This window comes from Sceloporus occidentalis, unplaced genomic scaffold, assembly GCF_023333645.1.
Source record: "Sceloporus occidentalis isolate IW3139 unplaced genomic scaffold, rSceOcc1.0.p SCAF_2, whole genome shotgun sequence".
Classification (NCBI taxonomy): Eukaryota; Metazoa; Chordata; class Lepidosauria; order Squamata; family Phrynosomatidae; genus Sceloporus; species Sceloporus occidentalis.
Window position 1 is genome coordinate 168,978,696 of NW_028316982.1, and position 25,394 is coordinate 169,004,089.

At 38.6% G+C, this 25,394-nt stretch overlaps 1 protein-coding gene across 4 annotated transcripts in view; it reads right to left on the reverse strand.

Annotated features, from left to right (window-relative positions):
- Positions 1-6,054: 6,054 nt before the first annotated feature.
- The window catches only part of MAP4K4 (mitogen-activated protein kinase kinase kinase kinase 4), a 200,912-nt gene continuing 181,572 nt past the window's right edge, over positions 6,055-25,394 (reverse strand). For all 4 annotated transcript variants that reach the window (XM_089511407.1, XM_089511409.1, XM_089511410.1 and 1 more), the window contains 9 exons: positions 23,887-24,004; positions 23,464-23,634; positions 21,080-21,223; positions 17,445-17,579; positions 13,965-14,065; positions 12,117-12,266; positions 11,220-11,379; positions 9,752-9,891; positions 6,055-9,209 (listed from right to left, as the gene is read on the reverse strand). In XM_089511407.1, coding sequence (XP_089367533.1) covers positions 9,126-9,209; positions 9,752-9,891; positions 11,220-11,379; positions 12,117-12,266; positions 13,965-14,065; positions 17,445-17,579; positions 21,080-21,223; positions 23,464-23,634; positions 23,887-24,004 — 1,203 coding nt within the window. In that variant the 3' untranslated portion in view covers positions 6,055-9,125. The remainder of the gene's footprint in view (positions 9,210-9,751; positions 9,892-11,219; positions 11,380-12,116; positions 12,267-13,964; positions 14,066-17,444; positions 17,580-21,079; positions 21,224-23,463; positions 23,635-23,886; positions 24,005-25,394) is intronic.

Here is a 25,394-nt window from a genome sequence, read left to right on the forward strand (position 1 = left end):
ACCGAAATGCACAATATACTTGTTGCAACAAGTACGTTTTGACTGACCAATAAAGGTATCAGTGTGTTGGTGGATTTTGTTTGAATTATTTCAAGTGAGAGAGAAATGAACTGTAATCCAGTTCCAAAGTAAGGGTAGCTTATTCCCCTTTTCTGAGCAGGTTTGTGCTGAACATCTCTGTTGTCAGGGGCATTTCTAGAGGTGTGAGGGGGTGGACCATACCAAGTGACACCTCAAGTTGGGATGTCTACCTTCTGGTGTGGGTTGTACAGTTTTACCTCTCCACAGGAAGATCAAGATTCCCAGACACTGAAGGCCCTGGGAACGACCTGGTCTACCCTGAGGCTGAAAGGAGACCAGGTGGACGCTGTTGGCTTGCCATGGCAAACTCCTGGAAGAGCCATCACTGAATGGTGCCTGGACCCTTTCAGAACTTGAATGTGGGGAGACCAGAACAACCCAGTACATGGAGAACTCCGTTAGGATGTCCTAGTCTACCAGCCATTGGTGTTCAGTAGACTGGAGCCTTTCTCTTTCATAACAGCAAGATCCACTTCTGAGGGACCATTTACCTGGTAGCTCCAAACCTGGTGACAACAACATGAGTTGCCACACTGAGATACCACCCCTAGTAATGCGACCATATGTTGTCCTGGGAATATTCAGTGGAACTCGCCTTTTTGGTGTTAACAAGGGAGTTCTGACCATCGGACTACAATTGACTGCAGGCCTTTCTGCAGGATTGTGAAGAAAGCTTGCAAGGTTGGCTCAGTATCTCTTGGGGCAGATCCCGATATCATATGGCTTCTGGGGCTAGATCATTCAGATCCCCAAATCTTATGGACCCTCCAGGACCAGTTGATTATGGCCTTAAGTTTAGCTTTGACTTTGGGGTGGGGGAAAGGACAGGGAATAAACAAGTTTAGTGTCGGAGTAGCAAACAAGCTTTTCTTGTTTTCAACAATATGTTTTGAATTATTATTATTATTATTATTATTATGTTTTATCATTTTAGTATATTTGTACATAATTCTGGTCATAATCATAATCATCATAATGGATGATTTAAAAATGTTCATTTTTAATGTTTATAAAATAACCATAATTTGTAAAATAAATATTAAAAATGGTTGAAAAGGAATGGCAACATCTGCTGAAAGCTTGTGAACCAGAGAAATCCCAGGGATTGGCCAAGCCTTCAGCAGCATCCCTGACCCTTGATTAACGCTTATATCCAGAATTATGCAGAAGAAGAGAATGTGCAGAGTGAACACATGTAGCCCTATATCAGGTTTTTTTGGTGCAAAATGTTGATGTGGTCATTTCAAGGGCTTTGTGTAAGAAAAATGCACAGTTCTGTTGCACTGTAAGGATACAATGTTATTTCTTTACAAAGAATCCTTTGCATGAACCTGAAAGATCAATCAGTAACCACTTCGACAATGAGCAAGACAGACACAGGCACACAGCATACAACTGTTTCTTCTGAAGAAACAACCAAAGAAAAAGAAATGATTAATTTGTGATATGGAGCATGATTGTTCTTCCTCTCACTCCATCCACTCCCTAGCACACAGACGTTGGATCTTATTTTTGTTATCCACCCTCGAGTCAATCTCGACATCTCCAGGATTCCCATTCCTCCACTACTCTGCTCATGTCGTGCAAATTCATACCTGTGACCTCTTTTACAGAGTCCATCCATCTAACATGTGGCCTTCCTTTCTTTCTGCTTCCCTCCACCATTCCTAGCATTATTGTTTTTTCCAATGAGTTGTGCCTCCTCATGATGTGGCCAAAGTACGACAACCTCAGTCTTGTCATCTTGGCTTCCAGAGATTTTTGGTTTGAACTGCTCTAGGACCTATTTGTTTGACGTCTTGGCTGTCCATGGTAACCTCAGCCCTCTTCTCCAGCACCACATCTCAAATGAATTAATTCTCTTCCTATCCGCTTTAAGCCCATGTCTCTCCTTGCATGGATGGGTAAAAGGCAGCCATGAAGTCATGCATACACTTTGCAGTGCTTTTCCTGGCCAATGTAGATTCTATTTTTGTAAACTACCTGGAGCATTCTTGCTCTGAATATATTTATAAATGCATGCAAACAGACAGAAGCTATCCTGAAAGCCTCAAATTGCCATAGTCTCTTCACATTGGCATTTTAACAGAAAGTTCAGTCTGTAATCATCCTGCATGAGTGAACAGAAGTGTTAGGCAGATTTTAGGATGATTTACCCAGCTGGCATCTTTTATTCCTAGTTCCAGTTTCTAACCAATGTGAATGGCCTTTTGTATATTGAGTACCTTTAATTACAAAACTGGAAATTTCAGCAGTCAATATTGAACCAAATGGAAGAATGGCTTGTTCTGGTGATGTGCCTTTAGGACTAGGTCATTTCTAACCAACAGTGACCCTAAGGCAAATTCATCACTTTTCTTGGTAAGATATGAGCAGAGGGTGTTTGCCTTCATCTGAGGCTGTGACTTCGCAAGGGTCACCAAAGGGGCTTCCATGGGCAAGAGGGGGTTCAAATCCTGAAGTCCTAGTCCAATTTTTAGTCCAACACTAAAAAATTATGGTTTTATGAATATATAAAGTTGCCTTACTTTAAGTCAACTAGCTATCTTAGCTAGCTTGAAAACAGTACACCATGCTGGCTCTCATAAGATGGCTATCTGACTTAAAATAAGGCAGCTTTATGTTGTCATAAAATCATAATTATTTATCAAATGTGATATACCAGTTACACCATTTGGACACAGATAATATAGCAGCTTTGGTGTTCTGGTAACCTCTCATTTGGATGATTGCCATGTGTAATTTATGATGCTACTTTTGAAATTTGTCCAAAAATATTGATTCTGAGAGCTGGACAGCGATTGGCCAATACAATTATTATTATGGCTACCTAAAACAAATTTTGCTGTTTTGGGGTGCGTGTGTTTGTGCTCTTCAACCACTGCTCAAGCCAGAGCAGTACTAACTTGTGCATCCGGAGCAGTGACATTAATCGGCAATATGGATTACATCCTTCTCATCAAGTGACTGGAGAGGTATAGCAAAAGTTAAATAAGCCTACTTTCAGGCATTATTGATGGGGGTTGTGTGTGAACTGACATAACTAGTATTAGCTGCTCCATTCATGGAATTGATTGTATCTTCATTCATGCCAGCACATTAGTGACGTATTTGAAGGAGTGCTACTATGCAGTCACTATTCAGGTATTAGCTAGCTGACGGTGTATTTGAAAAAAAGACAACTGATTGTAACCCAGAGTGTATTTTGTATCTTTATTCCTATTTTAAATTTATATTCTAATGTGTTTGCTACTGCATATAATTCAAGTCAACAAAATCCTTTTCATCTGTTATTTTCATTTTAAAGCCAGATGAAATCTTTGAGGCATACCAAGAATAGGAAGACAAACAACTCAGAGCATTGAAAACTGTGAAACCATTCACTGGCTTTTGGTTCCCAATTTCCCAGATCTCTAACTGCTAATTCCAACGTAGTATCTCTATTTGGCAAACAGACTAGATTAGCATGACGAGTATGAGGACAGTGGGTTTTTGCATTTTTCCATTTTTGGCACAAGTGTTTTCAGGCCTCAGTCTCAACTGCTCTGGGTTTTTAAAATCACATTTTAATCCTCGCTCCCTGCACTGTAACATACTCTGGATAGTTTTACTATTTCTTCAGAGGAGATTCTTTTATTGCCATCTTACAAAGTGTTAAGAGTGGAGTATTTCTGTAGACAGCATTACTTACAAAATATTGTTAGATTTTTGTTTTAGCAATCAAGATTCCACTTGGACCTAACGATTGATTTGAGGCCAAAATGTCATCTGGCAAATTAAACCTTGATCAATTTAAATCTGGAGTGGAAATCATGGGGCCTTTCCAGATGTTGTTTTACTACAACTTGAATGAACCCTGATTCAGAATAGCCAATGGTGAAACACTTTGGGAAATGAAGTCCAACAACTTCTGGAGAGCTACATAATTCCCACCTTTGGTTTCAATCATATGAATGCTGTCCTTAGAATTTAGAGGTTTATGGCACAGCTGTATTCAGGTATTACAGGAATACAGCTAACTGAACAAATGATGCAACATAACTGTCCAACTGTCAGGGATGCTTTCAGAGTTCCTGCATGGCAGGGGGTTGGACTGGATGGCTCTTCCAACTCTATGATTCTATAACTTTTCAGATATTCATCACTTTCTTCTGAGACACAAGTGGATTTTCCAAGCAGATGTGTGTATTGGCTGGCAATCACAATAAATGATTCAGAAGCCATATTGACAGGGAACTCATCATCCTCTCCTTCCATCTCCTCATTGTCTCAGGAAGTGTTTGTCCCAGTCTTAATTTATTCTGTATTGTATAATCACTCCTTTTACTTCATAAACAAAGACCACCTTTTTGCAATATGTGTGAAAACATCATTTTGTGTCTGTAGTAGATCTTCATAATGTTATCTCTGTTGTTCCTCTGCCCCATTTTACCAAAATGCTCTCACCCTGCCTTCCAAGATTGAATGGATCTCTTCACAGGTGTACACATTTTTGACATATAATGCTACTCCTCATTTCCTGTTTTCGGTCAATTTTTCTAGAATAGATAGTATTCCTCTATTACTACATTCTAAATCAGGAGACTCATCCCACCCAGGTTTCAGTGAAGCCTAATAAATATTTGCTTTGCTGTGTTGAGAGTTCAAGTTCATCTTGTGTATTAGTGTTGAGACATCTAAGACTACAGGTTTTTCCTTCACCTGCTTATTTAAGGTTTCTCACCCTCCTATCGTTGGGTTCTTGTACTGTAACATTTGGGCTATTATCTCCAGGATTTCAACACCTGCACACAAAAATACTGTCTCTCTTCCTGACATAACTCAGTTTAAAGCCTGATTAGAATTTTGAGCCTCTTAGCAAAACTGTTCCTGCCAACTGCTCTATGGTGCAATCCATCACTTGCCAGAAGCTTGCCAGAAGCTCATCTTCATGAAACTGCAGACCACGATCTAAGAAGCCAAATCATTCCCAGCTGCACCATCTCTGGAGCCAGTTGTTCAACTCCATTCTTCTTCTCTCTCTTTCTGGGCCATGTTCTTTAACTGGGAAGAGAGACTAAATGACAACCTGTGCACCAAGGAACTTCAGCTTCCTACTCAGAGCCTTGTGATATCTTCAAGGCTATGCTCTGTAGTGACATTTGTTTCCACATGAACCAAAAGGAATGGGTAATGGTAATGGGCTTGACAAGTCTTGTCAACATCTCTGTTACATCACTGATTTTTGCCCCAGGGAGCCAGCATATCTCTCGAGTCATCATGTCAAGCCTACAAACCTCTGCTTTTGTTCCCCTAAAGTGCTTCTGAAAATGTAACAGAACATAATAATAATAATAATAATAATAATAATAATAATAATAATAATACAGGGCATCCAAAAAACAGGCCATCCAAAAATTAACTTTGTAATTTCAATTCTCTAAAAAAACTGAAATGTAAAAGATAATTTTTAGAAATCCTGTACATTCTGAATAACCAAAAATGTGGAAATATATATATTGCTACTTCCAAGTTATATGGAAGATAGTGTAGAATAGAGTTAAGCAGTTGAAAGGGGACATGACGATACTTGTACTGGATAAATAGCCTAGTGCTATTCTCTGTAACATATAGCAACCACAAATTGCAAAAAAATAAATTCAGATGTACAGTGTTATTGAAGATAAGAAACACTACCATACTAATCCTACTGAACAATTTTGGGTTGGGATGTTGTTAGACCATATAGGGAAATGGCATTGGAAAGCAATATTTTCTACTTTGTTTCATGAATGTTAGAAAACATTTTCCTCTTGTGGCTGAATCAAACTGTATGTTATGTGCATCACCAAGTCTGGCACATATATCACTTCAGTCATAAGCTGTGTAGCCAATGCTACTTTTTATTATTATTATAATTTTGAAGAGCATATACCTGACTCCTCTAAAGAAAAAAGTACCCAAAATACTTTTCACAGACACATAGGTGTCATTTTTACTTTATTTAAGGAAAGGGAAAGGGGAACAGTAATTTTATAATACACAAAAGACAAATTAGACAGCACTGCAAAAAGGCTGAATGTTTCATTGCCAGTCTGCTTTGCAGCTCTACAGTTAGTACTTTTACTGTAATTTTGTCATTTGTATTATTGTTTAAGCATCTTTATAGTTGGCAGAGTTTGGGGTTATTTTAAAAATATCACAAAAAGGAGTACTACTACTATTACTATGAAAACCTAACCCCCACAAAATCACTTTGAAATAAACCATAAATATGTGATGCACATTAGTGTAACAAAACAATTTCTGTAAACATTTTCTCCAACATAACAGGTGCATACAATAAAAATAAAGTCACTGCAGTCATACAGTTAGAGTTACTTTGACTTAAGATACAGAAAATTATTACTTAAAGCTTAAAACTAAACTAGGAGCATTCCTTTATGCTTACCAACAGCACTGCTTTGAAAATGGATTTCAACATATTATTTGTAGTGGTTTCATAATACTGATTCGACTTGTAAAGTTAGCCACCTTGGCACTTCTGTGGGGTTCAGGGCAGCAAAACAGCAGTCCCATGAATCAAAGTCATTCTCCATACCCCTTGTTTTATTGTACAGAGTATCAGGAAGGATATTTGACATAGAATAATTCCTCTTTATTACAACACTCCTACATTTATGGACAGTAGTCTTGAGAAACAAAGTGGCATGAGAGGAGACAGTAAGAATTATATGACTTTTAACCAAACTGTGCCATTCTAACCTTTGCCTCAGGGCATCCAGACAACCAGTCAGCTATGCTACAATACCAATGCAAGAGGCGTCCCTATTATCCATGACTGCATTGGTCTACTACTGATTTTCTGCTAGACAAAGTAGAGTTGATGTTTTGGCTGTTTGCTAGGAACAAAGAGAAATAAATTGAACTGTAGCCTTAGCCCTGATATTGAGTGCTCCCCAAAAGTCAAGCAATTTAAAAAAGAGATCAAGAGATTTCAAGACGTTTCTCTGCCAACAATTATAGGCGTTCTTATTTATTTTTTACAAGCCTACTTCAGGGGAGGGAATGGGTGAATCTTCCTGCTCTTCCAAAGAAAGAGTTTAGTAAAGAAAAAAAATGGTCTAAGGGAAGAACAGCACTGTGTTGTCAAAAGAATGACTTACTGAGCAGCAGCTTCAGTCAGTTGGTGCTGTTCAATGCAAAGCCAAGTCATATGACCAATCTCACCTCCCCTATCAAAGTATTTTGACGGAAGAATCACATTTCAATCCCTACCTGTCTCTGCCATGAAAAAAGGTCATCACAGCAGAAGACATAGCCCATGAAACTCTGGAATCCAATTCACTTAACTGAACAGTGAGCTTAAGGCAGCTGTCAACAAATATACTCCAAAGAGAGTAAAAAAAAAGTTTAAAAAAACCATAATGATTGAATCATGACACTGTGCATTATCACATCACCAACAGGTAATTAAACACTCAAGTTTTCTCAAGTAATAAACACATGTAGTCTTTAAACAAAGTATTAGTCTTGAGACATTTATTACAAAGGCCAGAAAATTACCGATAAAACAAAACAGAGGTTGTTGGTTTTTTCCTTTTAAAAGGTGGGGCAGGAAAAAGAAAAAGAGAGCCAAGAGTCTGAATTTTACACTTAAACATAATTATATGCTGCTTTAAAAAAACGAATAAGCAGTATTAACTACATTCTTAAAATAGTTTTAGTGCATTGCATTATTAGAAAAGGAAAACATCACTTCCCCAAAATTTCCTACAACATTTAACAAGTTATAGAATTAGCCCAGTTTTTATTACTTGCCAGTTACTAGGCTCCACAAGTTAAGAGTAAAACTTTCCAGATTTTAGGCTAAAATTCTTTTTAATTTCCATTCATGATGAAATTGGTAAAAAATAAAGTGAAAAGTTTGCTTTCAAAAATTTTAAAAATTGACTACTCAAACACAACTGTGTCACTGCCACAAGTCTAATTCAACCATCTCAACCGACTGCTGGTTTCTCCTGTTGAAACCGGATACAAAATTAACAGTCACACCTTTAACGTGCTAAATTTTGGTATCACCATTAATTGGACATTATTATTTGCTCACTTAAAAAAAAGGGTATAGACCTAACCACCTCTTTTATTGTATGTATTAAAAACAATGAGGTAGGCACAAAAATAAACATGTTTGGAATTTTCTCTCCCCAAAGGCTACATGTGCAGAATGGTAGTAAAAGTTGTTGCACATTTTAGGTTTAAACAAAAATTAAACCTTTAACTGAGGCAGTGCTAACACTGACATTACCAAGTATTGGCCTAATGACGAGTCATCATAGAAAAATGAACAATTCTATTATTTATTTATTCATTCATTTTATTTTTATTTTTTTAAAAAAACCCATCCACGTGTGGTTTTCAGGCAAAACTTGGTACGTAGGAAAAAAAACTGACTAAACTCTTGGCTAGGCCAAAACTTCAAACGCAAATCACCCCACCTCCCCTAAAACCACTGTGCCTTTCACATTTTATAAATATTAACTTTTAAAACCTGTGTCTTCCTCTTTGCTCACATATTGTCACATTATAAAAGAAAAAAGAAAAATAAAGCAAAAGAAATGTCAATTAAATACATTGTTAATATTACTATATTAGATGTGCCCTCTGCTTCAGCAACACTGGCTCCACCCATGTCAACCTCCTGCTACCTTCTTATGCCCGCCTCCTCTCAAAAACATGTTTCTGATCAGTCTCTTCCTTTTATTTTATTTTTTTCACTCGGAAATCTGGAGCTGGGGAAAGAGGAGGGGGAGGAGGAAAAGGAGAGAGACCTGATTCTTTCTCTAGTGGGATCCCAAACCAGATAGCACCTGATGGCAATATCTGTACAGCACCAGCCGCATACTGCAGCCTCTTTTAAAAAGAAAAAGAACCCAACACCAGTGATGCCCGCACACGCAATGGCATATAGTACTGCATCACGGCCGGTCTGAACTCCAGTTGTGAATGATTCCAAGTTATGAAGACTCCAGATGTCAGCAATCCCATGCCAAATTCTATAGCTTCTACCAACTCAGAAGAGAAGTCCTGCCTAAGGTCATGAAATAAACCTGACTGCTTCCTCCAGACCGTACAGAGGCAAAGAAAACCTGCAAAGCAAGAGAAACAGAGAAAACACACATTTTAACAGTGGATATAAGTGGTAAACAAATGCAAAGATGCACAACTGGGATCCTTTTTAAGCCACTTGGAAATTATTTACTTTATTATTGACTTCATTAAAGCAATGCTTCATTAAAGCATTTACTTCATTAAAGCAATGTTCAAATCTCTGTGGAGCACCAATATGTGGGAGCAAAGTCATGTGAAAAAGTCTTGCTTTGATAATAAAGCAGGTGTGGAGAATATGTGATACACTACAAGTCCTATTAGCCCTCACCAGTAGAGGTGGTGGTGAAGTAAGGTGAGAGCTGCAGCCCAATAACACTTGCAGGCCCACATACTCCCCATCCCTGTACTATGCAAAACCTTTCTTCCTCCTTTCAGAGGAACAGTATAAAGCAATTCATCACCATAAGATAGCTTCCCAACTGCTGTGCCTACCTTGATCCCAATGTCCATTCACCTTCTTTTCTACAATTACTTTGAAACCGTAAAACTAAATGTCAGGAGTTGAAAAAAAATTTCATACCTTGTCATTACGTTCACATAGAAACTTGAGTCTTTGTGCCCTTTTGTGCATGAATACACCATCCAAGTGTCCTGTTTCCACTGATCGTATCTCAATAGCCTTTTCTCCCCAGCCCATAATTTGATTGGATCGAATATATGCTTTACAGCAAAAATAAAAAGACAGTCATTATTGGCTTCATAATATATACCAACATAAAGCAAAGTCTATTTTGTCCATTCAAATCTTAAGATAATAGCCTGCTAAATGATAAATAAAACAACAGAATCCCATGTATTTCTACTCAGGAGTAAGTCAAACTATTAAGTGCTGTTTACTCCCAAGTAAGAATGTACAGCGATGTAGCACAGAGGTTGATTTCCTCAGTCAAGAATTTTTTTAACACACTGAAGAGGGCATAAATGCTTACAATGATTGGTAAAGCTTAACTATAAAAGCAATTTAAAATGTCAGATGCCTATTTCAGTAACCTCTAGCTTTACATGTATTCTTTATATCATAAACTGATAAGGGTTCACCAGCCACAGTGTGAAATATCCCTGAAAACGTTATGGCTGCAGTCCTGCACTCAGTTCTGTTCATTTTTCCTTGTTGAAGTCAGTCTGATTCTGATATACAGCTACTCAAGAGAGGCATCGTATCTTCTTCTTCCTCTTCTCCTCTGACTTAGTCAAACTACATCCACCCACTTCACAGGAAGACTTTTAAGATCTTCAAATTTGAGGAAGAAATTAAAGTGGATCACTGGATGTACAAGTCCAATTCCAATAATACTCCTGTATTGTGGTCTGTACTCTCAAACCTACTCTCCAAAAATCCATCTGTAAATGTATTTATATTTTCAAATAATATTTTTACCCTTGCCTCAAATTCACTATATGGCTTCAGATTAACTGCCTCTCAGGGCTACTACAATGGGTCATTAGTCACACATATATACCAGAGTTTTACAAAGGCAAAGAATATATTTGCATTACATGGCTGACATGACTTTAACTGCCATGGTTCCATCCTATGGAATATTAGGATTTGAAGTCTGGTGTGTACTTAGAATTATCTGTTAGGGAGCTCTAGTGCCTTCTCCTGAACTACAGCATTGACTTCTGTAGCAGCAGAGAATCCTGAGTTGCTCAAATTCCAGGATTCACCAGGAGAGACATGGACATTAAAGTGTATTGAACCACTATAAATACATAGGGGAGACACTAAGTAGCGCATGCAGCATACTGAAATTTGGGTAGCATTTGAAAACTTCAGAAACAACACTATGTAAACAATCAGAACTAAGGTCATTTCACGTTTATCTTTCTTGGACATACATGATGGATATCTGACAATATGAGTCACAATAGATCTAACAACAACTAAGTAACAGAATTAAATATTTTTAAAAAATGAAAGAGCCCACCTACTTGGCTGCATCATTTCCCTAATACTATAAGCCATTTGTAAATCTTAGCATACATACCCACTGATGTAGGCATTTCTCCCCACTGTAGAACCACATCTTTGGTGATCCTTCCATATGTATTAACATATACTCCTTCATCCTCATAGCAAACAAGCAGCTCCATCCCATCAGTGTTCGGTAGAATTATGATTGCATGGGGCTGGATACTGCTCTGGATCTGCAAATACACAAGTATGTTCATAAATTCTGAGCTGCAATCCAAAGCAACCCTGAGTTGATTATTCACATTGAATTGAGTTATACATTGCACAAGTCCATGGAACCTTCTGCTTTTCAAGGTGGAATGCAAGTACTGTAAGTCAGTTATATAGGACTGGGAATAATGCTTTGGAAATAAACCACTACAAAATACAAATAAGATCTGGACATGAAGAATTTATTTAATATAATTATTTTTATTTATATTCCATCCAACAGCTGGGGCTCTCAGGGTGGTGATCAACAAAATAAATGTGAACCGTTTAAAACAATATAAAGTAACATGAATAACTGAAAAGCTAAAAGCAGTTAAAGCAAGTAAAACACAAACTACATGTACAAATCTGGAAGAAATCAATGCCCCAGAAGCTTTAGTGAACAGCTGTATTCACTGGAATGACAGCAGTTTTGGTACCAACTGGGCCTCTAAGGGGAAAATATTCCTTAGCTGGGAAGGAAGAACAAACAAGGCCCTCTCCTGTTTTCTTTCATAGTACATTGCTTTGACTGATGGGGCACAGAGGTGGATGCCTACAGCTGACAGGCATATATAGGGAATTAGGGACGGTATATACAGGGGTGTATTCATTTAGATATCTCTATGTGTGAAATTAGGATTTCAAGATAGTGCTATTCTTAACAAAATAGCATGGATAAAAGAGCACAAAATAATTTTTTAAAAGGCTGGGTTCTTACATGTGTTGGGAGGTAAATATCATACACTGATCCCGAGTCCACATCAACAGCATGAAATCCAGCACAGGAGCCATAGATCACCTTCAGTCTCTGACCTTCTTCTACAGTAAGATCCACTAATAATGGTTTATGTATCAAGTCTCCAAATGACTGCAAGACAGTAAAGAAAAAAAAAGTGTACTTAGGACTCTATACTCAACTAGGTTGCCATTAGACATGAATGTATATGAAAGCTTAAAGAGGTGTACCCAGTTGTCCTCCTTCCCACTTTTTCCTCACATGTCAGGCAGGGTCAGGGAGGGAGTGAAAGCGAGTGAGAAGAGACCCAAAATCACTCCGTACATTTCACAACTTAGTCGGAAGAACGCATATCTTCTATGTCTCAGTCCAGTACTCTAACCGTTGCACTACACCATCTCTCAGTAATGCTACCTCACTTCCCCAACACATTTTGTATGCTGGTTTTTCTTTCATTGAGAAAACAAACACTGCCAAGCACTCGATGAAATTTGCAGGAAAAAAATTGGAGATGTATCTCAACTTGCTAAAAAAGATGGCTGTTTCATTGATTAAAAAAAATCTCAAATGTTTTTATTCATGTATGCTCTTAAGGCCTTCTTCAATGGCTTTTTTAGAATCAAACTTCAAAACCATCATCTGGACCAGGAACTCTATAACTAATCACTTGACAAACAAAAACCAGTAACTTTTTAGGGTTCCTGGTATGGAGAATTTTTGAATGTACAGTAGATTCTGCACAGCCCCTGACCAAGTCCTTAAGAGCATAATGTGGTTAAAACATGTCGGTCATTTTTACCATATAAAACAATCATCTTTTGAGAACCTTCTTCCATTAAGGCAACTTCTCTCATGTAAAAAGAAGCTGGAAGAAACTATGTACTTGGCTCTGTTACTGGATCAGGACTAATATTGATAAGACCTACAGGCTCAAGAAAGGTTTTGGTTAGTTTTAAGGAAATAATATTTTATCTCAATATTTCAAGAGTCATAGAACATGCTTTCATACAAAATATGTCATGTTACTTCCACACAATGTGATAAATCAGCACCATTTAATCACAGCTATTACATTTTACCACTGAGAGGTATACTGAACCCATAAAACAAATAGTAATAGGCAGCTTGGCTCCAGTCAGCTATTTTCTCCCCAGTTTGACAACTGCATTGTTGTTATGTCCCTTCAAATTATTTCTGATTTATGACAACTCTAAGGCAAACCTATCATAGAGTTTCATTGGCAAGATTTATTCAGGGGAGGGGTGTGGTTGCCGACTGAAACTTAGAGAATGTGATTTGCCCAAGATCACCCAGTGAGTTTCCATGGCTGAGCGAGGATTTGAACTTTAGTCTCCAGTGTTGTAGTCCAATACTCATCCAGTGCATCATGTTGGCTCTCTCAGTTGCATAAACAACAATAAACTATTTCTCCCAAATTAAAGGAACTCTTTTAGTACTATGGTGGTTTTGCTTTTTTTAATTGCTTCCACCAGAATACTATGGCCTGTTACAGACTGCCAAAATAAAGCTGCTTCGAGTCTCTTTGGAGGTATGCTATTTAAATGATGCATGGGTCCTAAGAGTCTGGAGGTCGCACCAAAGCCACACTCCATTCCTAAGCACTGGAGTGCAGCTTTGGTGCAGCTTCCGGATTCTTAGGATGCATGCATCATTTAAACAGCATACCTCCAAAGAGACCCGAAGCAGCTTTATTTTGGCAGTCTGTAACAGGCCTATATGAATTCTCAATAATTAATTGAAGTCTCAGCACAAGCAACATACAAATAGTTTTGTTTCATATAGTCTAATCTTATAGAAATGTACCCTTACCTTAAATGCCATGAATTTATGGTATGGCTTTGGTGCCCATGCATAGACTTCCACAGAACTCTTCAAAGCAATTACTAAGAATTTGATTCTTTCATATTTTACTGAAATTTTAAAAAGTGAAAATAAATCATATGCCACAAAGCAAATAAGCAAATATACTGATTCTTAAAATACTAAAGAAATTACCAACCCTGAACAATAATGTATTTTTCAATATATGACACTATACAATATATGGGTAAGACAGCATGCACAAGATTCAACAACTGAGTTATTACAGCTAAATAATAAATCACTGCCAGCCCTCGGAACAAAAGCGAGCTTCTTGTTTTTCCTCCTAAGCCCACCCTTCACTATTCCTTTTCTATTTCCGTCAATAACATCTCTATCCAGCCGGTCCAGGAAGCCCGTAGTCTTGATTCATCTTTCACTCCTCTTTGTCATTTATCTCCCAGATCCAGACTACAGCCAAAGTCTGTAGATTTTTTCTCTATAATATCGCCAAAATCCGTCCATATCTCTCAGCTTCTACCACAAAAACACTGGTCCATGTCCTAGTGGTCTCACGACTAGACTACTGTAACCTCCTCCTGGCAGGGCTTCCTCTCTCTCACCTCCACCCATTAATTTCTGTTATGCATTCAGCTACACACATTATTTCACTTGCTCGCCGTTATGATCATGTCTCCCCTCTGTTGTCTTCCCTTCACTGGCTCCCTCTTCCTTTCTGCATCAGGTACAAACTTTTGCTATTCACTTTTAAAGCCCTGCATGGGCTGGGCCCTCTGTATTTAACTGATCTCCCTACATTCCTACTCGCACTCTCCACTCTGGTAGCCAAAGTCTCCTCTCTCAACCCAGGATTTTCTCTGCCCCGTCCCGGATCTGACCCTTCTCTCTTGCTGCTCCTCATTCCTGGAACCTTCTTCCTCTGCATGCACAGCTCATCACTTCCCTAACCAGCTTTAAGGCTGAGCTGAAAACCATATTGTTTAGGGAAGCGTTCTCAGGGAATTTGTGATTGTCATCTGGCTGTCTGGTAATGTTTGATGTGATGTGATCTGCTTTTATATTTGATGTTCTTAATTTGTCTTTTCTTTTCTACATGGTAATTTTATCTATTCCTTTATTTAACTGTTATTATCTTAGAGTGTACGCCTTGGGCAGGCTTTTATATACTCCTTAAATTTACCGACTTTGTACAGCACTGTGTATAATTACAGCGCTCTAGAAATAAAGTTTAATAATAATAATAATAATAATAATAATAATAATGATTTCTGTCAAATAAAATTTCTAATATATTCAACAAAGCATAAATAAGATTTATATTCCCTGTATCTACATGGAATAATCTCCATACCTATTCAGTCTCCTGAATTAACCAATTCTTCTAATTCCTGCAGCCCTTTCGATGATCTGACTCACTCACAAACTTTTGATCATCCAAGTCTGCATCAATTAGAAGACTTTGACGGGGTACAGACTGCCAGAAAGAGGTGCCTCCCTGGCGCCTCTCTTTGCTCCACAGGAGCGCTGCAGCAACCAAATTGCACAGCACTGCTGCGGAGTATAAAAGGGACAGCCCGGAAGCGGCTACTTTTTGCAGCGATGCTGCGACGCCACAAAGCACCAGAGCCAGCGTGGTGGCATTACAGCTGCGCCGCCCCATCTGGAAGTGGTGCAGCTGCGACATCACCGTTACACAGCTGCGGCGCCCTTGTCACGTGCGAGGGTTGCCGGGTGTGTGGGTGCTCCGCCCACTAGGCAACTCTCGCATGTGATGGGGGCACCGCAAAGGCCTGTCTGTTCCGGGCCTTTATTAATTCAAGGGACTATTTCTGAAAATGAATGTGAAAATTTAATATCTAGGGCAGCAATGTATGCAAATATCCAATAATTACTAGAATTAATTAAAGGGGTACTTCCAAGTAAAGGTTCAGCAAACTGAGCCTTTTGAATATAAAAACTGATGATGACAGCTGTGTTTTACAAACTGGCATTTACTCATTACACAGAAGGGGAATCTCTAAGCTATTACCTGTTGAAATATATATCGCCCTTCAGAACTATTTTAATCATATGCACATTTATGCAGGTATTATTAATTTAGCATCCTAAAAGACTGACAGTGCTATTAATATGCTTATTGATTATACAGCAATTTTCTTTAGGATAAGTCTTTTTAATGGTTTAAATCAAGGAAGATTAACTTTTATTCCCATATTTTGGAAGAGGATAAGATGGAGAAAGTAGTGGCAGAAATCACAGTAAAGCAATGTCGTTTGTTATTTTCTACAGGAACCAGCCTGGAACATTAATAAAAATGATCAATATTTCCATCTAGAAAAGTTTTTAAAAGATTTGTTTTTAGAGTGGGGGAGATGCAAACAGATGTTAATGCCATTTTGTTTGCTATCCATGTTAGATATAATACTGAAATTTATGCATTTTTGCAGGTAACATTTTATATACTGGATAGATGCTTATAGTTAAGCGGGGGAGATGACTATAAATGTTTATGGAAGAGGCCAGAAAAATATGAGGAAAGGCAGAGCTATAATGGATTCAAGCCAATACAATGATTGTGTGTTACAACTAATACCAGGCCCAAAACAACATTTTTATTTGCAAGATTCCTGTATGAGAAGGAGCCAGCAACAGCAGAAACAATTTCTTCATGTTTTGTTTGTATATTTCTCTACAGCAGGGGTAGGCCAATGTTGCCCTAGGCCTGTATGTGGACACCAAGGGAATTTTTCTTGCTCCAGGCTCTGGCATCACACATATATGCACACACACACAAAGAGAAGCATAAATTGCCTCTCCTGGTAGACTCCAGGTTTTTAAAGGTTTCAGGCCTTTGCCTAACACCCCCCCTCCAAACCTGCCAACACAGTATCATTTTTTAAAAATCTGGAATAGACTACCAGTTGCTATTAATTGTGTGTGTTTGTAAAAGCAGTTCATCTAGCCAACTAGCGGTCCGAGGGGAAAAGAAATGGTTCCTCAGCCTTCCATAGTTGTTTCCCCACTATAATGGAAAAGAAGCTTGTGTCATTTTTTAAAAAGAAAATCTTACCAGACTTTGGTTTACACGGTTCTACTCTGCCATATTCAGAAATGCTAAAAACAATCTAAGGAAGAGAGAACTGCTTCTCCTTATACTTGAAACAAATCTTACTAAGAAATGTGGTAACAGCAAGAGTGGGGAAAATTGGCACATTGCCCTCAGCTTATACATGTTCCTGATCACATGTCATGGTATCATTAAAAGCAATAAAAGAATGTATTCCTGTAATATTAATCCTCAAAGAAATTAAAAAAGAAGAGTTTTTAATGCCACATAATTTCTTTATAAGGTAAGTGTAAATGCTAAGTAGGACTGATCTGAACAAGCAGCTTCTACTTTAACTAGACTTTTCAATTATGCATTTCCCTCTTGATGGACTTTCTGAATGAGGACAATGAGATACATACCAACTTTATAGTGTACACAGCCCTCCAAGTCACCCACAGTTGTCCAGCCTTGTTTCTTTTCTACCTCAGGGTCATTGTGAAGGATTTTGTTTCTTAACCATGACAGGTAATAAACTCTCAATTTGTTCTTCTTACCTACAAATTTTTAAAGGAGAAAAAGGTATATTGAAGAAAACAACTGGCAAATCAAATTTAAAAAACCAGATACAATCCATTATTAACTCAAGATTTTTGCAAAGGCTAACTTTCCTTCTAATAATTACAGTTACCTGTTATATTAGAAAAGGCTACACTTGAAGAGAAGAAAGTGAAATGGAATATGTATCATATTCAGATGGCTTACATGTAATATTTTTATTCTTCCAAAACATGGTTTGAAGGACTGGGAATGATCACTGTGTTCACATCCTTCATCCTACACACACTCATGGCCAGTTCCAATACAACGATACTGACTTAAAATAAACCATAATTAAATAATATGGACAAGAACACTGAGGCCACATTTTCCTCTATGCTCTTCCATTCACGCAAGGATTGCAGCATTCTAACCACTGTTTCATGTCCTGTATAGTTAGCTGATATTTAACCACAGCTACTTCTCAATGTAAGGAAGAGCTGTGATTTCAATAAATCATGATCCAAGTACTGAAACTGAGTTAAGCATATGACCCAGATATCTATTCCTGGTTTAATATCCTGTGGATACTGTATATCTTGTTTTCAGTAAGGCCTTTGACAAGGTCTCTCAGGACATTCTTGCAAACAAGCTAGTAAAATGTAGGTTAGACAATGCAACTGTTAAATGGATTTGTAACTGATTGACCGGCTGAACCCCAAGGGTACTCAGCAATGGCTCCTCTTCATCCTGGAGAGAAGGGACCATTGAGGTGCCACAGCATTCTGTCCTGGGCCCAATACTATTCAAGATTTTTATCAATGACTTAGATGAAAGAATAAGGGGCATGCTTATCAAATTTGCAGATGACATCAAATTAGGAGGAATAGCTAATACCCCAGAGGACAGTCAAAATTCAAAATGACCTTAACAGATTAGAAAGCTGGGCCAAAGATAACAAAATGAATGTCAACACAGAGAAATATAAATTACTGCACTTAGGAGGGAGGGGGGGATGAACTGTATAGATATACGATGGGGGACACCTGGCTGAATGAGACTATTTGTGAAAGGGATCTAGTAGTCCTAGTAGACCAGAAGTTGAACATGAGTCAGCAGTGTGATATGGCAGCTAAAAAGGCCAATGCGATTCTTGGCTGCATCAAGAGAAGTATAGTGTCTAGATCAAGGGAAGTAATAGTGCCACTCTTGGTCAAACCTCACCTAGAATACTATGTCCAGTTCTGGGCACCATAATTCAAAAACGATGTTGAAAAATTGGAGCATGTCCAAAGGAGAGCAAGCTAAATGGTGAAGGGTCTAGAAACCATGCCTTATGAGGAGAGACTTAAGGAGCTGAGTATGTTTAGCCTTGATGGTTAAGAGGTGATATGATAGCGTTGTTTAAATATTTAAAAAGGGATGTCATATTGAGGATAGAGCAAGCTTGTTTTCTGATGCTCTAGAGAATAGGACCTGGAACAATGGATGCAAGCTACTGGAAAAGAGATTCCACCTCAACATTAGGAGGAACTTATAAGGGCTGTCTGACAGTGGAACACACTCCCTCGGAGAGTCGGAGAGTCTCCTTCCTTGGAGGTCTATCACAGAGGCTGGCTGGCCATCTATCAGGGATGCTTTGATTGAGAGTTCCTGCAAGCCAGGGGATTGGACTGGATGGACCTTGCAGTCTCTTCCAACTCTATGATTCTATGAAACCAGAGTTTATTAAACCAGGATCATTATATTCAGAGCCAGAGTAAGTTAATTACTTCCTCATTCAAGCTTTTTAAAGGTTGACTGAAAGACTAGTGCTGAAGACAAACTGAAACCTTAGTTTTCTGATTTCTATATAATGGGAACTATAGTTTGGCTGAAGAAGAAATGTCTAATTGCTTTCAAGTACACCCGGGAATGGGGGAGCATATGAGGAAAGGCAAGGTTCCTCATCCACCAGGCCACACTTTGATTTCTGTAGAAGTGAGGGAGCTGGATCAATCATAAAACCACCCTTACTTTATCACAGTTCTACAGCTCTATCCCATGCTACTGTGTTTCTTGCAAAACAACTTGCATGTATATGTTACTACTTATGCATTATTACATATATTTTTTTAAAACAACATAGTTTCCCCAGCATGTGAACCCCTACCTTGTGATTTCATGATATATCAAGGGAAACTTCCTACCAGTTACAAATTATACATACAGTGGGTGGGCCCTTGGTATCTGCAGGGAATCCATTCCGGACCTCCTGCGGATACCAAAATCTGTGGACACTCAAGTCCCCAATGGAGGAAGGAAGGAAGGAAGGAAGGAAGGAAGGAAGGAAGGAGAGAGGGACAGATGGAATTAAAAAGGATGAGAGATCTGTCTCTTGCACTTTCTTTCTCCTTCCCTCCCATCTGTGAATTGGCTGGGTTGGGAGAGAGGGAGGGGGGAAAGGAAGAAGTCAGGCAGGGAGCTGCTGCTCCAACATGGCAGATGAGGAGGCGTTACTTCTCCAGTCCCAGAATGGTGGGCATAGCTGCAGCAGCACTGACGCTCCTTCTGTTGGCAAAACTGCGGAGAGCCCCAAGCCCACCCAGAAGTGCCAGTGGCAGGGCTTGGCTGAAAGTGCTGGACTAGACTGTGTGGTCACCATGGGAGCCAGCAGAAAAGTGCTCCTTCTTCTCTGGGGGAGCACCTCGGAAGAAGAGGTGGAGACCCTGAAGGCAGAGGAAGAGGCCACAGAAGGGGAGGTGGCTAGATATACTAAAATTTTTAAAAGTTCACACATTATCTTCAGCCAAAGCAGCTTCTAAATTACAGTTTATACACGTAAGCAGGTGGTTTGGGTGTTCAGTCAATAGGTGATTACAGAAAACAGGCTCTAACCTGTACAAGACACATGGCACAAACCCCTCAAGAACCTCTTAACACATGTGGGATACAAGGATAAGAAAAATGCAAGTAACTTTGTGTACAGTGGTATGTGGATACTGCCTTGATATCAATTTTTTAGTGAACACATGAGGACAAGGAGCACACTAGCTCCACCTATGTCTCAATAGCTCCACCTATGTCTCAATTAGGACTAACTCATTTAAAACTAAATACTCCAGTCATAGGTTGTTTTTGGCATATAACCCATCAAACCCCACACTATCAATCTTATTTAATTCACATAAACAAACTGAACATCTCAAATATCTAGAGGATATTAACTAGATGGACTGATGGCCACCATTCTGATGTGATCTAGCAATTAACTGGGTTGTGCCTGGCCTGTAAAAAAAACAATTATTGCAATAGGGCCTTCTGAATAGTTGTCAGATGAAATTTTGGGTAACAGTACAAGAGAAATAAAATCTATACACCATGTATTACAGACTCAAGTATGTATATAATTAATTTTGTTTTTAATGAAAGGAATAAGTAAAAGACCTGGTGAAAAGGAGCTAAGTATAAAGTATAGCTTTAAGTAAAATTGGTATATAAAGACAGAGTGAATTAAAAAAACAACAACAATATTTACCCGAGATTGTCACCAAGACATTCAGACCTTCAAGTACATCCATTTGCTGAAACCTTCTTCTATTTATTAATGGATATACCTTCCCTTGGCCACTCCTGTCCAGCAGCATCAGGCCACTCTCAGTTCCCACTAACAAGTTAACCCCTAGGGTAAATAAAATGAAGTCAGAACACAAGTTTCCTTGACAGACAGAGGGCTTGTTCATTTGACAATTCTGGAAAGCTCTCCAATTCTCTGGACAATGACTTTAAACACAATAGGGGAGCAAGACAGAAGACAAGTAAAAGGAATATGGCATAGGACCTACGCACTAAGAGTCCAATCATGCCTTTGAAGCCAAATGTACTTTCCTGGCATATCTGTTAACCATTTTTATGTGTATAACAAGGAAACCTATTCTAGGAATTTTCATATAATTTATTGTCATTAGGAAACATTTACTATATGTCATTCATTTGCCTTCAATAAACCTTGGCTGAATCCAGAGTAAACCCAATGATTTCAGCCGGTCTTAATCAGACCCTTAAATAAGAATAAATCAGGACAATACGTGTGCTGTAGTGGTCTGAGTCCTGAATTAGGACTCTATGAGACCAGGGTTCAAATCCTCACTTAGCCATGGAAAGCCGCTGGGTGACTTTGGGCAAGTTACACACACTCAACCTCAGAGGAAGGCAACTCTTTGAACAAATTCTGTCAAGAAAACCTGATGATAGGTTCATCTGAACCTAAGTCAGAAATGTCTTGAATGCACACAACCACCACCACCATAATGCTATCTTAAGTTGCCAAAAATCTGAAACAACCTGAAGACACACAATAACAAATCTGGATATACTGTATTTTCTGGCATATAAGACTACTTTTTAACCCAGGAAATTCTTCTCAAAAGTCGGGGGTCGTCTTATATGCCGGGTGTCGCTTTTTGGAGCAGGTGCTGAAACTTCCGAGCTGGACTAGAGAATCTGCAGTCACCGCATATGGTGGGGGAGCTCAAAAATGGCTACGGCCACATCCCCACCATATGTGGTGACTGTATGAAAGCAGCAAGGGTGGATCTGTACAAGTACGGTAGAAGAAAATCCACTCACGCGGTCCTGATGACGAGGTGAGAAAGTGTAAGTGAAGGGCGGAGCAAGCTGCAGGTGCCCAGGACACCCGGGGTATAGAAAAAAGGGCCATGTTTGTGCTACCGCTCTGATAGTCTTAGAGACAGGGAGGGCTGGACAGGCAGGGAGAGCTGACCAATCCAAGCAGGATTTGTATACAACACGTTTTCCTGCTAAGCCAGATTGGTCACTGGTGTTTCCAGGTTTGACCATATAACACCTATTCTGAAAGATCTGCACTGGCTGCCTATTCGCTTCCGAGTGCAATACAAGATGTTGGTTATTACCTATAAAGCCCTACATGGCTTGGGCCCGAGTTACTTGAGGGACCGCATCTCCCCATATAATCCGCCCCGCACACTCAGAACAACCGGGAAGAACTTGCTGGAAATCCCACCTTCTAAATATGTTACTACATCCCAGAGGGCCTTCTCAGTAGCGGCCCCACAAATCTGGAACAGTCTTCCCGAGGAGCTCCGCCTTATCACCCCCCTGGAAACATTTAAAAAGAGGCTTAAAACCTTCCTCTTCTGTCAAGCCTTCCCCTCTGGAAAATGAAGTTGTGTATTTTGATCCCATCGACTCTCTGCCTCACCCTATTGAATGATTGTTTTAGATTTATATAGTGTATGTTGTGTTACTGGTTTTTATCTATTTTTATGATGTGTTTGTACCTGGTTTTAATTCTGTGTAAACTGCTTTGATCTTTTGGAAAAGCAGTATATAAATAATATTTATTATTATTATTATTATTATTATTATTATTATTATTATTATTATTAAGTACCTGCATGTCATAAGCATTTGAACAAAAATTACCATATTGAAATCAAATCTGATTTTTAATTTTTTTTAATTTGGTGTGCACTGGAAGAGGGGTAGTCTTATATGACGAGTATATCCCAAACTATACTTTAACTGGAAAAGTTGGGGGTCGTCTTATACGCCCAGTCATCTTATATGCTGGAAAATATGGTAGTTATTTGAATTTATGAGGCTGGATTCAGACCTAGTTCAAGGAGACCTACCGAAATCAATGGGACTTTAGTCAACCATAATTTATATGTCTTAGTGATTTCAATACATTTGCTCTGATATGGCCAAATATGCATTAAATCCTTTGTCTAGTGAAAATACAATACTACAAACCCACCATCCCAATAAGAAGGCAGCTTAAGCAACATTCATGCCCCACTCCCAATTAATTGTTAGCCAAAACCTGCAACTCTTTTACAAATATAGGAAATGAACTAGAAACAAGCATATCTCCTATACCCCATAAGGCAGCACATAGGATCTCAGAATTGAATCGCTTCTTGTATTTGCGGATCTCTGGGGTGTCGCTTTGTGGCCGTGTATTTGTAGGGTTCACATTAACGACCGATCCTTTTCTGGTTGGATCCTGCCTTATGGCCTCTGATCTCATTGCTTCACTAGAGAATCCTACTGCAGGGGGAGAGGTGAGAAGTAGAGAAAAGTACAACAACACAGTGATATTTTAATATGCACATTGGCACACAGGTGCATACACATAATGTTACAGAGACAGAACAGATGCAAAGAATGCACATTTTAGTCATTTACATAAAATAGAAACTGAAAGGTAAAATAAAATCAAGTGTTAAACATGGTAAGTTATTATCAAATGGCTTGTTATTATACAGGTATTTCTCTTTCACTGATGTTTGTACTACTCACCAACAGAAGTCACAGTTGTTCCACTAGATGGAGATATCTGTAGTAATCTAGGGTCTATAAAAGGTGTAAATGAGGAGGAAGATTTGTGTTTCTGCAGTGTGTTACTAGCGGACTGGGTCTGCAATGCAAATATCACATTCATTAATCACCACAATATAAAAACAATTATGATTTTAAAAACAAACAAAATCATTCCAGTTCCTACAGGACAGCACTGTTTTTAGAAGCCTTCTCGGCCCCCTTCCCCAAGTTCTACCTATATATGTCTATAGACATCTATATGAGTAGCTGGAGCAACATCTTGAAATAGCTAGCTCTCATACAAAATGTTTTCAAGTAATATTGATTAAAAACAGTATAAAACAGGGATGACTCTCCTTTTCAAAGTGTTCTATGAACACTTTGTTTTATACTTGATCTGTTTCATTTTTCACACTCTCATAAGTTACGTTCATTGTTTCTGATGTGGTTATGTGTTTTCTACATTGAGCCAGTGACCAACATGACAATAAAATTTCTATGTACAAAAAACAAACAAATGGGAGCAACTAGGAATCAGGCACTCAGCTCTAAGTTTTTAGCATCTTGTTAGTTTTAGGATTAATTGCCAATTTTATCTTAAATCATACTTTAAAAAAAATGAGCCTCTTGCCAGAAAGCTGCAGCAGGTTCATCCACCATTATTTCTTGCAAAAAAAAGTTATGTCTGGATCAAACAAGTGAGCTTACTGGGCTGGGTATGGGCAGAACAGACGTAAACAATGACATGAAGGAACCAGTGTGTCTTGTAGATAAAAACACGAGAAACACAAATAAAAGGAGATGAGTGAAATGATGGAACTGTTAAAGAGTGGAAATGGAATGACCGGATTTTTTTTCTTTTTTGGCCAGACTGTGTGAGTAAAGTGTTGCAGGGATAATACTCACATTAAAGCAGATTGACAAGGGTTAAAAATTAATATGAGTGCAGGAAACTTGCTACAGACAAAAAGGGGGTGAATTTATGTCTAACGTGTTTAATGCATTTTAAAAAATAGATCTATGTTTTGGGCAACCTCTTACAGGAAGTATATCCTGTTATTTCATCACAGGATGTCTTCCAAACAATTTTGGTTCCACAAACTGCTCTACTTCTTTAATATGAACACCTGTAGGATTTTTTAAAAATTGTTTAGAACAAAGTAATATTCTATGGTTGGGCTTCAAAAGAAGTGTGCCAGGCCCTCCAAAGCTGCCCACCCCAAACTGCAGCAATACCTACTTATAAATAACATCACTTGCTATTATTTTAAAATAACTGTATTGACTAAAATTCCAAATATCTCTCACTCTCTCCCCCCCCCTCTCTCTCACAAACACACACACACATTTTAGACTTCAATAGCCTAACGTTACTTGATATGAAATAACATATCCTGCTTTAACATGAGATTTGTTATAAATTTTGACCTGACACCACAATAGGGGAACAATAAAAAGCCCCATTACCTCATATTTAGTTCTGCTCT